The 16974-nt window shown below is 34.3% G+C and overlaps 1 protein-coding gene across 4 annotated transcripts; it reads right to left on the bottom strand.

Moving 5' to 3' along the window:
• Window positions 1-5129: 5129 nt before the first annotated feature.
• On the bottom strand, window positions 5130-16576 carry LOC129235920 (adiponectin receptor protein). Of its 4 annotated transcripts, none has more exons than XM_054869998.1 (7): window positions 16454-16576; window positions 12348-12851; window positions 8894-8992; window positions 8395-8747; window positions 8007-8308; window positions 7857-7936; window positions 5130-7783 (listed from the first exon to the last, which is right to left on the bottom strand). In XM_054869998.1, exons 2-7 carry the CDS (start codon window positions 12705-12707, stop codon window positions 7649-7651), a joined length of 1329 nt encoding a protein of 442 aa, XP_054725973.1. In that variant the 5' UTR covers window positions 12708-12851; window positions 16454-16576; the 3' UTR covers window positions 5130-7648. The 4 variants fall into 4 exon arrangements, with proteins under 4 accessions (XP_054725973.1, XP_054725974.1, XP_054725975.1 ...); XM_054869999.1 differs by having other exon boundaries at window positions 16376-16540; XM_054870000.1 differs by lacking the exon at window positions 16454-16576 and adding an exon at window positions 13345-13466.
• Window positions 16577-16974: the final 398 nt, after the last annotated feature.

The raw sequence follows: 16974 nt of genomic DNA, 5'->3' as shown, positions 1-16974 counted from the left end.
AATCATCTGGTGCGAGTACCAGAGCTTGAGAAAAAAAAATGCTACCCTAGGAATATGCTGAGAAAAAAAAAACAAAATTTTTGACAACTCCGACACAGGGCGAATTAATGCGGCCTTATTGCGAGAAAAGCAAATACCAAGAAACACCTCGCAAAGTTCATTATGCTGACTCCACTTCGCATATCCAACTCGTGTATCTATCAAAGGCAGCCGTCAACTTGATGCACAATCTAATCTGCATATGTGCATATCAGTTGAGCCTGAACTTGTGGCCTCAAATGTCGTTTTAGTGAATTTAATATTTATTTGATTTGTTTATCAATACAAGAATTTATTTTAAATGACCATAAAAACAACAACAAAACAGCATCTCAAATAAATATATGTATCCCTAGGCAATTTGATCAGATCTGCCCATTTACATTTGCTTAATCAGTCACTTCACCCATGAAGTTCCCAATCATGCATCTAAACATAACTACATATGTATACTTATACCCATATGCACATGCATATGTACGTGGCTTTGAGCAAATGCACACATAATTGCTCTTCAATATCGAACGCATTCGCTCACAAAAAAATTGTAGTACATATCGCTCATTTACTTCAACATTTTCATAACTCAAAAACCCCAAATGTCGAGAAAAACGGCTGCGAAGTTTCTAATTTGGTCATTTCTGCATGCTTATCTTAAAAAAAGAACATTGTTGAATTATGATACAAGTTCTCTTCATGAAGCAAATAATTTGTTGTTACAATTGTTACAAATTATTAGGTTTTGGTGCACATCTATCCAAAACTAGCAAAGTAGGGGAAAGTAAGAGAGCAAAATTGCATTTCATTTTCAGGGGAAGTTGCAAGTTTTTAATGCATACATTTTTAATTGTAAGAATTTGCAAGTGGAAAAAACAGCTGAGCGCAAAGTAAAAATAAACACGAATTAAAATTTTGGGATTTGAGTCAAAGCTCTAAATTTAAATAAATAAATGGTGATTAAAATGGAGAATGGCAGCTTCCGTAATACAAATCGAAAGCATTGGAGGTATCTTTTGTATTTTATGCATGCAAGAAAAAAGGAAGAAAGCTGTGATTGTCACGACAATATAATTGAATTTTTGACCAGAGTTAAACGAATACCAAGCAACAGCCATCGAATTCTCGTGATAAGGCTCCTTGCGATTTTTTTCTGTTTTCTCGAGTCAAAAAACCACTACGAGGAACGCGTTTTAACAACCGAAAGGAAGTAATGGAAAAATCGGAAATGACTCTGATGGCTACATCGAAAATAGAGTTCCAGAAATGCTTCGAGAGCTGGATCAAACGCTGGCGTGTTGCAGTTGAACTTGTATTTTGAATTTTCTGAATATATTCCGAGAACTTTTTAATCAAGTATTATTGAAGTCAATATGCCACAAATGTTGGATAAAACTACTGGAAATTGAGTTTGTCGGATGTAGTGGTTAAAGCGGGTTTAGAAAGGTTGAGAGAAAACTGCGCATATCTTGGAATCGCTGGCTTCTCAGTGAATTTGGAAAAATCGCTTTTTGGGCTGATATTAAACTTTCGTTAAATACAACTATTTTTTATTATTATTAACATTATTCTAAACTTACATTTGCTTTTCGCTAACAAAAGCTCGACATTTTTTTCTTCCAGTTCTCTCTCACAGATGATCAAACATTACTATAGAGAAGTTATCCTAGTTTGAGCATACACAGTAACAAGAATGGCTAGGTAACATTCATTTGTGTTAACCGCTTTAAGCTACTCACCCGGTGTGTGATATTTAAACCTACTATATACGCAGGTGTAACAAAAAAAGAGAGCCCAGATATCTGAATATTAGCCTTTTTATATATTAATAATCTCACAAAAGTATTCGGAAATCTATGTTTCCTAGTAAAAAACGCAACAAATATTTTTTTATCTCGCGTTCACACTCAAAAACTCATTTTTTAATACATACTCGTATAAACACTTAGCTTTTTCTTGAAAGAAATAATTCACCATCTCGAAAAAAATTATGAGCGTAAGCCGCTATAAGCCTGAACTGACTTGAATTCACATCACCCAAGTGTTCGGAATTTTAAAGCATAATTCGCAAAGGCACCGTAATGCACATAAAAGCGCATCGCTGCTGGTAAAATTTAATATTCATTTTGTTGGTAAAAGTCGATGGTTTCGGCAGTTTTCATTTAATATATTATATAATAAAATATGAGAAGTTGTTTCAAATATGGGTACAAAATCAAAATAAACTACTTTGGAAAAAAGAAAAAAAAAAAAACAATGAATGTACGAAATGAAGGAAAAACATTAAAAGTGATATCGAATTCCAACAAAAGAAGCATTTTGCAGAGGAATTCGTTAAGGGGTTATATACAGTTAGAAGGATGAAAAAAAGCGAATTTTCCAGATTTTTTTCTGAGAAAGCTTTTAAATTTATTGATCTAAAAATTTGTGCACATATTACGTTATCTTTAAATGTATTTTAAGACTTAAAAAATATTTATTTGGAAAAGAGCACAGCTGATCTCAGGGAGCTCCTCTCAAAAAAGACGTTTTGCATAGACCACTTTATCTCTGAACCGGATCCTCTTAAATTAAAAAAACACTTAGACTTCGTTAAAGTAATGTTAAATCTAGGAATTAATCGAAGTAATAAGTAAAATAAATTTTTTTGACAAAATGGCGGTTTCTCAAAAAAAATAGATTTTTCACCAAAATTTCGGCCTTAAATTGTATATAAAAAAAATATTTATCGGTGAGAAAAAATCTTCGATTAATTACCAATAATGTTGTCACCGACTTTGAACTTGTACTTGACCTTGTATCATACTTTCAAGCATTCTGAAACGTCTTTTCAAATTTGCGTAATATGTACGTTAAGAAAAAAAAAATGATTTTTTTAACTCTAACTGTATATAACCCAAGCTTGGCACAGCGATCAGAAAGGCCTTAAAGATTAATGTACTGTGATAAGACCGTTATTATTAGAAAAATAAAACGAGAACCACGCGCTTCTGCCACATAAATCAATAGGAATCTCGCTAAAATTAGCAGAATAAACATTATTGATGAAACTGTGCGAAGAACGCTTAGAGATGCTGGATATAATATGCGAACTTTACGGATTCAACATCTTAAAAGCGCAGAAAACCGAAAAAAACATTTGGAACTCGCAGAAAAGTAGATTGTTAGAAGTAAAAGTAGACAACAACGAGTTTGGGTCGAAGTTATATTTAGTGATGAGTCAAAATTTAACATTTTTGGGTCATATTGTCCTAATAATTGGCACGGTGATGGCAATTCAATGTGGTGGGAATGCATGAGTGCACACGGTGTCGGTAACATGCAATTTATTAGTGATAGAGTGGACCATCAGCTTTACACTCAAATATTAACCCTTATCCCATATCGTTCCATTTGGCACATTAATCCCAAGTCGATGGGTCGGCGCTTATTGCCAATATATAACACCAACAGGAAGTAAGAAAAAATTTATAAGGTATCTTCTAAACAATTCCGAAGAGATTTTATCAATTTTCTTTTTTTATTTTAATATTTTATCATAAACAAATGGTATGAAACATGCACCGTGCAGTAGTTTCATAAAAAACGGGCCGGACACAAACGAACATCGACATGGGATTGGGGTTAATGGAGAATTTGAGTGCTAGCGCCAATAAACTTGGGCTTTCGGGTCATTATATCTTCCAGCAAGATAACGAATACGAGGCTTTGGACATTATATAACACCCCGAATGTTTTGGAAACACTATCTCAGTCGCCAGATCTAAATCCGATCGAGTACTTGTGGACAGGTTTGGAGCGTGCCATTCGGAAACACGAAATTACATCAAAGGACAGCGATACTCAAAGAATGCGCAAAGATATCAGCTGTGTGAACGCGAAAGATGATTTCTCAGAATAGGTTGAAGGGCATCTTAAAATGAAAGATACGCTACCAGATATTAGTTAAAAATGCCATAAATTATATGTATATCTGGAATTGTTTTTTCGAATACTTTTGTGACATGAATTCACATACTTTTTAAGTTAAAGGGTTAGGGGTAGTTTTTTTTTTTCTAGTCAATTGCTTTATTTTACAAAAATAAAAACCTAGCATTAATACATCATGTTTCGTTTTACTTTAACAAAATTTTTCTTGCGGTGATCATCACAAGTCCTTGGAGATTCGTCTAAAATCAATCGGGCAAAAAAAAATTCTGACTACCCCTAGCCCCTTAATACGTTATTTACTTACGCCTTTGCTTGAAAACAAAATTATTTTTATATTTAGAATAAAGCTTAGACCACAATGAAATGACTGAATTAGTTTTTGAGCAATAAATAAAAAGTGATAGGCGATATTTTATAACTGAGAAAAAATATTTCCGAATACTTTTGAGAGTCACTGTATACCTAACAGAGTAAAAATTTATACCCAACTCAATTCAGACCGCTCGTCCCAACTGATGTGGCATGAACAAATAAATAAATATAAAATATTGTATAATAAAGTAAATAAAATAAAGTAAGTACTCCAAAATTAGTTATACAATAACTTCCGAGTTCCCAAATATAGCAATAGCTTCCAACTCGCATCGCAAAATAGAAACTTAAAGAACACAATTTTCGTTTCAAAGTCACTGAGAATTATTTCCAAGTGACCGGTTTGCAAAGAATAGAAATTAACTTTTTGCCAACATTTATCAAAATTATCTTTAATTATATTATTAACTCATTAGTAACCACGCATCAATGAAAAAACAAGACAAATTTATGAAGCAGGTCAAAGACGCGTATATTTCGCGAGCTCATAAGGCGACCATAAATAATGCCGGCCGCCAAACAAATTAAACAAACAAACAAATGCGCGTGTGTGTGTGTGACTTTTGGACATGAAAGCAAGTGTGAGCGTGTGTGTGACGTTGTTTTACGAGTTATAAATTGATTGTGCGTTGGCAATGATAAAAGTATTCGAATATACTCACCCATGTGGAGGCATGTGTGTGTATGTGTGAGTCAGCTAATTATTCTCAATTAACCTTTCGTTGCTGCAGTTAATTGAGTGGTAGGTGTTAAAAAGAAAAACCATAACATGAACCAAAAAAACCAACAACTTTATAGTTTCTAGGTTTTCAACTAAGTTTATTTTATTTTATATTCAAACATCTACAACTGGAGTTTTTGGTAGTCGTACAAATGTTATAACTTTTTGAGTTTATTGTATTTTATTTGCTTTAATATTTTTATTTCACGGTATTTTATGTATGAGTGTATGTGTGTGTATGGATGTGTGTGTTTGTTTATAGAGTTAGAAAAGTTGTACATAGATATTGAATCATTAGTTTGGTGATTTGTGTATGATGTTAACAGCAAATTTACGAATTTATTTTAAGGAAGCATACAATAACCGATTTTTGTAATATTTGTTAAAAATGGCTGCCAGTTTACAATGTCAAGTGGATGATCGCTTTTCATTTAAAATCCTTAAAAACTCAAACTTTCGTAAAACATTTGTACACATTCATATGCTTATATAAGATAGAATAATTGAAAAGAGGCTTCATATCTTCCAAGGCGAATCTATTACAGGTGGTATCGGTAAATCAGCTGATTTGTTGTTTTTTTTCTTTCGCCGTGTCCATGTCAGCACAGAATGAAACAAGGCGAATTGATTCTTTGTTATCTACTTTGCCAATATTTTGCTTTGACAATCAGACGTACAAAAAAACATTGTTGTTGGTCTAGTGTCACCACCTTTAAGGAGGGCAGTTTCTCCAGATTTTCAAATTTTCCATTTTTTTTTTTGCTTTAAAAAATTATTTACAATCTAAAGAACATCTTTTCAATATTTTAAGCTTAATAGAAAGTCTAAAAAATCCTTATAAAGTCAGTGAAGTGATGACCGTCGAACGAAAGATGATTAAGCAAGAAAATTTTAAAAGTGTTTTTCTCCAAATACTTTTTTTCCGCGCTGTCGAATATAACTCAAAAAGTAATCAAGATATCAACTTAAAATTGTACAGGGATATTTTTTAATGTCATACAAAAAATGGGGGGAAAAAATTCGCGGAATAAAATGCTTAAAAAAATGAATTTTAGGGCGAATTTTCCTACTATTTTTGCTTCGAAAAAATTATCTTTTCGAAAAATTTTCGAAAACTTGTATTCACATAGAAAGTAGTATCATAAAAAAGATATGTGCAAAATTTCAGGGAGATCGGTCAATAACTTTTCGAGTTATCGTGTACGCCAATTCGAAAAATATTATATATCATAGTTTTGACAAAAACGCGTCTAAAGTTTGAATACATGAAAATCCCCCTCCCAGCGCTCGAGCGCAAAGAATAGAGTCGTCACGGTGGACGATCTATAATATAAGAAATACTTAAATTTACGTTCTAAAAATTTTTGACATACGTATTCTTTAAGGATTATATTAAGATTTTATGAAAAAAAAATTTGTTGTCCCCTTAATTATCGCTAAAAAGTTGTTTATAATGTTTATAAAAAATACAATTTTTTCCCACTTAAAATTTTAATTTTTCTATTTTTTCGTTCAAAATAAGTAAGTGCAAAGCGGAATAACTTATTTTAATGAAAGTTTTTTGTCTGGTTGATATCAGTTGATTACAAGAGGCTGTGCATTCGATGGCGGAAATTAAAGGAGCCACGTTTGAGCAGCTGTAAAGCCGGCATTTTTTTCGAAAAAAAAATTGTATATTAATTTAAGCGTGAATATTAATATGTAATTTATTTTAAAATAATAAATACTCTGTTTTTCGCAAAAAATGGCTGAAAAACTCGTTGTCTGAAGCTGCCCCTCCTTAATGAATGCGCCTTGATATGTTCTATATGAGAATCCATATACGCCAAAAAGTGAGGTTACAATGCTACAATTTTTATTTTATTTTTTTATTATTATTATTTTTTAATTGCGCAGATTTTCCCAAACACCTAAAAATGATTGCACTTATTAGTCAATTTCAGATTACTCAACGCCATGGATTGAAATTTGTGTAAAATATATGGGTGAGCGCTTAATAGATTAGAAATGGTAACTATTGCAATTAATTTGTGGAATGTGCCAATAAATTTGTTTTTTATGATTCTGCGTATTCTTCGCTTATCTCTCTGCATGCTTTCGTGTTGTGGTTATAATGAACGAGTGATTGAAGTACATTCGATTTGGCCTCCGCCTCTACGTATACATGTTTTTTTTTTTTATTATATGTATGAGGGTTTATGTACGAAGGTGTGTATAAGAAATTAACAATACCTTAATGTTTTTTTAATAACTATATGCCGATAACAGTTAAGCACTTTATCTTTTTACTACTAATTGAACGCTCTAATTTCGTCCCAACAGATATGAGAATGTGTATGCTTTGTATTAATTTTTCTATTTTTAAACCTCCATATTTGAATTTTCCATTATAATGTAAGTTATGAAAGATACTAATGATTAAATTTTCTAACTTTTAGCTTCTGCATTTCGTTTGTAAACTTTTCTTTTTTAAACGCCTACAGCCAACTCCTTGCTATAAATGTTGTTAACACAAAAAATTTATGAATACATAACCAATAGCTTTAGCTTATAAATCTGTATACTCTGTATATTTTCCTGCCTCTCAGCTTAAAAAGTAATTGGTTCGTGAGGTACAGTACATTCGCCGACCGTTACTCGATACATTGCCATCTCGGATATTCCATGGTAGTGCACAAATGCTGCAGCAATAACAAGTATGTGGAATAACTGGTGCGATTGGAACTGTTTGTGTAAGGATAAGAGTTAGAGAAAAACATGGACAAATGCACAAAATATATGAATATTAATTACATACCCATATATCAAATTTGCCGGGAAACCATCTCTCCGGTACACGTAATGCATACAAAAGTGCGCCAAGTATATAAAGCAGGCCTCGAGTACGTACAGAGATGTACAAAATTAAATCTTATTTAAAAGGTGCAAAGAAAAGCAAACAACTCACCCATTAAGATTAGCCAACCCAAGCTAGCCTGACTGATTTGACTGAACCAGCCCTCCATAAGACTGTAATGAATAGCCGGTATTATGCCAGACAGACCGAAACTCATAAAGACACCGGCGCGCAGTGGTCTCAAACCAGGCTCAGAGAATTTATCCCACAGTGAGACAATAATTGACAGCGAGCCCAATACGCATACCACAGACAAATATATCACTTTAGGCTGGTAATGACAATAGAATCCGTAATACAACCAGGGTACAAAGGAACCCATTATGAGAAGAGCAATTCCACAGTAGTCCAGTCTGTAGCATAGCAGTAGATAATACAAACAAAATATAAGTAATTATAACCAATAATTATAGACAATTCTCACATCTGTTTCACTCACTTTGAAAACAGTCTTCCAATCTCTACCGAGTGGCAGCTAAGCGTGTGAAAAGCAAATGAGAAGCCTAGACAAATGATTGCGCCGGCAAAGAAGGCGCCAAATATGATTTTTTCTTGTATTTGTATTTCAACTGAAGGACGTGACAAAAAGTAAAGAGCTACACCAATGAAGGCCACACAACCTAGCAAATGTGTCCAGATATTGCCGGTTTCGGTATGCACACGAAATATGGACTTGAAGCAGGCACTGAACGAGGGCAGTGGTGGACGATGACCGCGATGTAGGAAATCATTATCTTGCAGCCACTTAGGTAAGTTTTTATAGTGACACACCATCCAACTAGCCTCCCAAACCTGAAAAGAAGAGTTAAAAACCATTGAAATTTAAAAAAAATTAGCAGTTATTTGATTTCAAAGAGTTTCTATAACCAAGAATTTCACACGACCCAGCATTATGACTTGAGTAAGCATACAACAATAAAATATGTATAGCTACTCACTTTACGGACGAACTCCTCAGCCTGCTCGGCGGCATTGTGAGCTAATGCGCCCAAATCGATCTCATCTGATAAAACTCCAGCCTTCAACACTTCGGTCATCTGAAATTGTTTAACAAAAAGAGTTTCACAATTAAATATATATTTGATATTATTTTATTAATGTTAATACAAATATAGTAATTATATATACTTTTATATAAATTAATCCTACGCTGATATTAAACCCATGCGCGTTGGCCAGGACGTCAAAAAAGGTTTTAATTTTTTATTATATACATAACTCTAAAGACTTCCTTAGTTTATTTATGTCTTGATTTTTAAAATAAATTGAGTTTTTTGAGTTTCGCACAAAACAAAAAAGATTTTGTATTACAGAATAGGTAAAAAATTATCCCAAACCGAATATTACTGGCAAATTCTGAATTTATTACAGGTTTATATAGGCATTAACAAATTTAAGAAGCATCTTTACATCATTAGCCCTCCGTTGAGCAGCCGAAAAGTCCGACTTTTTCGACTTTGGACGTGAATTTATGATATTTCTGTAATAGCTACCGACTTTAGCTTCCAGGTAGCTTCCTAAAATTTAAATTTCTATACATTTGTGGATTTAAAAAGGATCCTCGAACGGAACGAAAAAAGGCCAGACCCGGGTGCCCAACCGAAGGTTTTAAAAAAGGTGTTCAACGGAGGGTTAAACATAGTGGAGAAGCATAATTTTTTCAAACTTATATTTATTCGCGGCTGTGGCGGAAATTTTGCCCAACATTTTAGCTAAGGAATGATGCAATATTTTTCTTAACTTCCTACTCCACCAACAAAATGAAAAGTAGCCTACTAACTTCCTTGATTTCTTATCTATTTTAATGTTTCGAATGAATGTAGTAGTTTTGTATATAGCGAAATGTGAACCAGGCAATCATACAAAATTCAATGAAAAAAATTCAGTTACAAAAATATTCCGCGAATTCTTGTTTCCCATTGATAAGAGTGGCAGAGCAATTAAAGTACAAGTAATTTTAGTGTAACAATTATAGGGTGATTAAAGAGCGAAACAGAGCTTTGACAGCAAATCTTTGGATACATAAATATTTGTTTACTTTTTTCGACTACTCATGCTTTAAAAAAGTTAGTCATGGATCAATACTCAGTAGAACGAATAAAAGTTGATTTATGAAAATAGGCGTCGCGTTTCAGCTCAATGGATACGTTAATTGCATTTTCGGTACTCAAAATCCAAAAGTTATTGAAGAAAAAACTATGCATTCAAAACGAGTTACTGTTTGGAGTAATTTTTGAGATGGCGGAGTAATGGGTCCGCACATTTTCGAAAATAACGCTGTTACGTTGAATGGTGAATGTAATCGTTACATGATAACAAACCTTTCAAAGCCTGCATTAAATGGCATGGACTTGGATTAGACGTAGACAAGACATGGACTTAAACAACACTTGATACACAGCGCATGGCCATATTGCAATGGAAGTCCCCAGCACGCATTACCTCACGAAACTTCAAGTAATGATTTACAGCTCGAAATATGAGTCATGAATAATTTTGATATGCGCATTGTATTGCCAGAGGAGTTGTGGCGGGTATTTAGCGGGTATTATGAGTCATACATAAATGAGTAAAAAATTTGATAAAAAAATTAGAATAATTTGAACAAATTTTCTTGCTTTCTGCGATGGAAAAAGATTTTCGGTCATACTGAATCGCCCTTTTTGCCTTTTTCTAGCGGTGAAGCTACTTACAAAATTCACCAAGAAACACTTGATTCAAAAAAGCTGTACCAAAGGCTTTTTCGTTCGTTTCATTTTTATATCAAGCAAGGCGCATTCATTAAAGGTGATGACACTAGACCAACAACAATGTTCTGTACATTTGATTGTCAAAGCTAAGTATTGAGACACTAGAAAAGAAATATTGAATTCGCCTTGTTTCATTCTGAGCTGACAGGCAGATCGACACGGCGAAAGAAATAAACAACTCAGCTGATTTATCAACACCACCTTTAATAGATTCGCCTTGATATCAAATAAGTAAAAGTCAGAACATAATTTTGAACTAAAGGCAATAAATAAACTTCAAAGTAGTATTTTTAAATAAGAACTTGCTTTTCCTATTCCATTTTAATTCCGAACTGACATCTTTTATATTGCGGTTGAAACTAGTAATGGCCACTTCCAATGTATAGAATGCAAAGGTGTGAAATTTGAAAAAATCCGCTGATTTGCTGACGTAATAGGGGATATGACAGCGAACGACAAAAACTACACCACTGCTCAAGCCACTTCGTTGCCATCTGAACGTCATCTATGGTTTGAACAACGACTGATTTCATTTCAACGTTTTGTTTTCATTTCATTCGCCTCTCTCTATGTCAAAACGCCCCCCAACCAAAGCTACTCACACAATATTGGTTCGGATTGCTAAACCTTGTAATCTGCCATCCTAGATTAATAATCGCTCGCAATCACATCACTTTCCTTGTATACTTTCTTTGTCATTTCTCTTTTTAACATTTCACAACAAACAAACTGGTGTCAAAAGCGCCACGTCACGGCCAGAAATTCACTTCTTCCTACCCGATTTTGTTTAATTATATATACATATATGTATATTAGGCCGGGTCGATTTGTGGGGAGGCAAAAAAATCGCCCATTGCTCTGTGAAAATCATATTCTAGGGATCAAAATAAGAAACTTTGCCGAAAGAACCATACCTCTAAAACGAATTCTGATGTCCCCCAATTTGGGTCGAACTTTTAGTGTATTTTGTGGGGAGGCAAAAAAATCGCCCATTGCTCTGTGAAAATCGTATTCTAGGGATCAAAATAAGAAACTTTGCCGAAGGAACCATACCTCTAAAACGAATTCTGATGTCCCCCAATTTGGGTCGACCTTTTTAGTTTCTTTTCTCATGTAAAGGCCAAAAATGGTGATATTTTGAAATGATTGTATGGGGAACCCCCCAGGGGAGTTCCAGGGGGTGTGCCACTGGCATGGGTGGATCGGCCGTCCAAAGTTAGTGGGGGTCGGTCATACATTTGGACTCGATTGGAGCACTCTAAATGGGTCAAAGTGGGATTTTTAGTTCGACCCAAATTGGGGGACATGAGAATTCGTTTTAGAGGTATGGTTCCTTCGGCAAAGTTTCTTATTTTGATCCCTAGAATACGATTTTCACAGAGCAATGAGCGATTCTTAAATCGACCCGCCCTAATGTATATATATATATATGTGTGTGTGTGTATATATAAGAACTCATTTCATATACCAAAATAATGACAATTTGCTGTAGGTGATTATCACGAATTTGCACTTAAGTTCAAAAATTTGCGATAAGGAAAATGTCACGGCAGCTTATAGAGTATGGCTGCAGTTCAACACGCTTACAATTTCGAGGAAAAGATTGCAAAAAAAAAACGTAAACTATTTTGTGATTACTTACCTCAGCCTCAATGAGTTGCGTGTCTTCAGGTGTAGATGGCAAAGGACAACCAGCATCGTCTTCTTCCACCAACTCATCATCATATTCGAGCAAATCCAGATCGTTCGTACTAAGCGAATCTTCGGGTCCCCAACCGCGTCGCTTACGCAGTATCATTTTCACCTCCTGGAAAATAATATCCTCGTCATCATCTTCTCCATCGCTACGATCCATTGATTCTACGCACGAGTGCACGGGTGACTCAAATTCACAACCATTTTCCGATGCCGCACTTGCCATTGGAACCTTACTATCGACAAGAAATTCGCTTTGCGAGACATCACGTGCCATAAGGCTTGTAACAGATGTTACTGGTTCCATTTTATGTTTATTTTGTGATTTTGATCGGAGATATTTTCCTACGTTCTCTATTTATACAGTTCAACTGTGGGACTGAATGAGACCGAAGGTGTGTGCCTGTGGAATCTCTTAAACGCTATATTTTCGCTGAAGCTTTTTTCGATGCTGAAATAGAAAAGAAACTAGTTGAAATCATATGCAAAACTGTGAAATGAGAAGAGCTTAAAAGACATTGTAAATTATGCACTTGCTTTTGGTTAAATTAATTTTTGAAATCCCTTTTGTTTCTAGAATATAAAGGTTTATGCTTAATTCAGTAAATTTTATGACATATTTCAATTTAAGTTCTCTAAGTTTTAGTATATCCTCGACATTGTCATTTATTTAAAAAATTACATACCCAAAAATGTTTTTGTCACATTCTAGTGACTCTCAGTGTGGCAAACCTGTCCCAACTACTTCGACAATTTCTCAGCTTTTATTATACGGCAAATGAAAATATGTAGTATTTTCAAAACACATACAAATATCAGCCCACTCACATAAACTATGTAGGTATGGTAGCATACATTTATTCCTTACTTTGAGATGATCTATTTACTTATTATCATATTCTAAACACAGCATCTGAACAAGACTTCATTTGGCTGCCACTTACCTCTTGCTAACTTTTCGCCTATCAGAACAGAAATAAGCAAATAGCTAAGGCTTTGCAAATAGCCATTTGGAACGGAACGCAATCACATCGTTATTAGTCCATATTGCACACGAGTACATATACATATAATTTGGCGTAGCAAGTTCAGGAACTAATTTTTTATTGTTTGTATATAATGGTTTTATTAAGATCAACAAAATGGTAAATAAACGCGAAATATGTAAATTTGCAGGACGGCGCTAGGGCTGGCTTTCCATAATGGCCACGTCTAAGTGCTTCGGACTTAATTGAAAAATTATTACACACAAATGCAGTAAGCATACATATAAACCTTTTGATTTATAGTATTTTTTATAAATATCATTAAGATTTAATATGCAAATTGCTTGTGAAAAATGCTTATTTTTTTGCATAAGTTTCAAAAAATGCCACACGCTTATTCTACTTCAATACAGGCACCGAGAAGAGACAATATTCACTTATAAGTACTCTTCATTGATTTCACATTTTATTTAAAGCCTTTTTACCATATAATAATGTATGTATTATTCAAATTCTGTTATTAAAAATGTCCATCTAAACGTTTGTAGTGCCGTTGCGAGATACGAACTGTCAAAAGAATGATATTGCGAAAAGAATAAAACCAAATAAGAAAAAACTCAGTCACCAAAAGAGCACAATTTTCTTAATACTATTTATTTTAGAAAATATTAAAAAACAATGCGTTATTGAAGTATACTACTACTACTTTACATTATAAAGGGTGTTTTTTTTAGAGGTTAGGTTTTCAAGTTGGCACTACTTTTTTCGTAGATGGTCTTTTTGACAGCTGTCACTTGATTTATGCTTAGTTTGGTTTGCCATTTCATAATGAATAGACTTACACCTGAACAACGTTTGCAAATCGTGCAAATTTATTACGAAAATAATGGTTCGGTTCGCGCGACGCATCGAAGAAAATTTTGTTCAGCGAGGAAGCTCACTTTTGGTTGAATGGGTATGTCAATAAGCAAAATTGTCGCATTTGGAGTGAACATAATCCACAAGCCATTGCTGAGACGCCGCTACATCCTCAAAAAGTCACTGTTTGGTGTGCTCTATGGGCAGAGGGAATCATTGGTCCATATTTCTTTAAAAATGAAGCCGGCAATAATGTTACAGTCAATGGAGAGCGCTATAGAGCCATGATTAATGACTTTTTCGTGCCTGAATTGGACGATGTTGATGTGGACGACCTTTGGTTCCAACAAGACGGCGCTACATGCCATACAGCCAACGCAACAATCGATTTATTGAAGGAAACTTTTGGTGAGCGTATTATCTCGCGCCGTGGACCTGTGGCGTGGCCTCCAAGATCGTGCGATATAACACCGCTGGACTATTTCTTGAGGGGCTATGTGAAGTCGCTTGTCTACGCAGATAAGCCCGAGACGATTGACGTCTTGGAAGAGAATATTCGGCGCGTTATTGCTGACATAGGCCCCCAATTGCTCTTTATAATAAAGCTAAATTCTTGGCCATAACATTAAATTATATACGTTTTATTTCATCTTGAAAACCTAACCTCTAAAAAAGACACCCTTTACTACGCTAAAATGCAAGGCGCAGGTGGTGGCACTAGACCAATAACAATGTTCTGTACGTTTGATTGTCAAAGCAAAGTATTGGAAAACTAGAAAACAAATAATGAATTCGCCTTGCCACATGGGCACGACGCAAGAAAAGAAAAAATCAGCTGATTTACCAACAACACCTTAAATAGACTTGCCTTGGGTAAAATGAGAACTCTATTGATTGAGGGTTATGACCAAGGATGATATATACCACGTTTGCTGTTGTTGTGGTAGCAGCATAAATATTCCCCATACTTACATACGGGGAATGCTGCTGAAGTGACAGTCCTTGGCCGGATATAAATGCGAGTCGTTTCGGTAACGTAGAACCGACTGTCGTGGAAACGTACCTGGTTTGCTTGTTAGATATGCTGAAAAAAATTGTTTAAGGGAACTTTGGATTCTACGTCATTCTTTTTGTGTTTCACAAAATTTAGCTTCAGCTTAGAGAAACACAAATCGAATGACTTCGGCATATCTGTCAATTGCGCTCAGAGCCGAATAACGGTCTGCTAGGTAGTACACCTCACCATGGTTATGACCCTCAGACGACAGCGGCATTATTCGCTTATTTCAATTTCAAGCTTTACATATGTACATATGTATGTATGTAGAAGTTTACGAGAATATTTTAATAATTCGTGAAATAAATCGAGAGTTTTTATTTTCGCCTGCGCCACTTTCTTTTTATAAAACAAAATAAAAAAAATAATATTTTTACTATTTTTTCTGTTGTGTTTGCATTTGTATTTAAGGATTTGGATTTGGCCTGGATGTCTTCATTCAAAAATTTTCCATTATTTTATCAACTATGAATTATAAAGCCTTGGTTAAATGTTTGCTGGGTTAACAATTGCGTTATAAAGTTGTCCTCAGCGACAAGCAAATACGTAATTCTATATGAACCCTAGGAAGTTACGACTTTCCTCATAAGAATGTCGGGACCCTGTTCTTTTCTATAAGAGTGTTGTGAGATGGCACCATCTAAATATTTTCTGACCATATTGAAAGTTTCGCCCGGCGCGACCATACATATGTATATAAGTAGATTAAAGTATATTAAACGTCGCATTGAAATTTTCCAGAGTGATATTTTAATATGCAGGGAAAGTAGCAACACTATGTAGAAATATATGTATGTATATGCATATGTACAAATATATACGAGTGCATATTACCAAACTATTACCCACCTGACGTGTTTGTTAAGAACATTGATTACTTCCCTATTCTCTACCTCGCCATACCAGCACAAGAGCGGGTGCATTTACCCAGAAATTACATAAATTTATAACTTAGTATTATTAGCCTAAATTTAAAGCGAAGTATTGACTACAATTTACACATCTCTTTTACATTCAGAAGTAGGCCAAAATCGTTTGCCTTCTTCTTTGTGTTAGCCAAAAAATCACTCTTACCTTACAATATATTGCAGTTAAATCCTAGTGCTTCTACAAACTGTTTATGTTATGGTTTGACACAACGTTCGAAATTACCTTTTCATAAATTTCAGCAAAATGCTGAAGCTTCAAATCGAAGCGTGAAAACACGGAAAACTTTCCTCAGCCAACACAAAATAAAACTTTGATAATTACAAAAAATAAAAGACTATCAGTAACTACGTGAGAGTTGCCATCTCTAGTATAAGTAAAAAATACCCACTGTTTCGCTATAAAACACAAGATATAACATTTAATGTTGATTACAACGATACTAGGGTTTTATGCGAGGTAGGAGATTTCTCGGTGAAAGACCAACATTAAGAAAAATTTTTTGTAATTTTTTTAGAGACATCACTTCACATAGATACCACTTACCGTTTTATAATTGATTTAAATCAGACTGTTTCACAAAACTTGTATAATGATGTGACGCAGGTTTGATTTAAAGAATTAGTAAACACTCATATGCACATTTTTGTTTTGTTCTTTGTTTTTCGAGCAACCGTTAGGTATTGATATTAAATTGGTAGCATTTTTATCTCAAACGAGGCAATTTTTATATGTATGGCAGCCAT

This window comes from Anastrepha obliqua, chromosome 1 (assembly GCF_027943255.1).
Source record: "Anastrepha obliqua isolate idAnaObli1 chromosome 1, idAnaObli1_1.0, whole genome shotgun sequence".
Taxonomy (NCBI): Eukaryota; Metazoa; Arthropoda; class Insecta; order Diptera; family Tephritidae; genus Anastrepha; species Anastrepha obliqua.
This window is presented reverse-complemented; position numbering and strand designations above follow the sequence as displayed.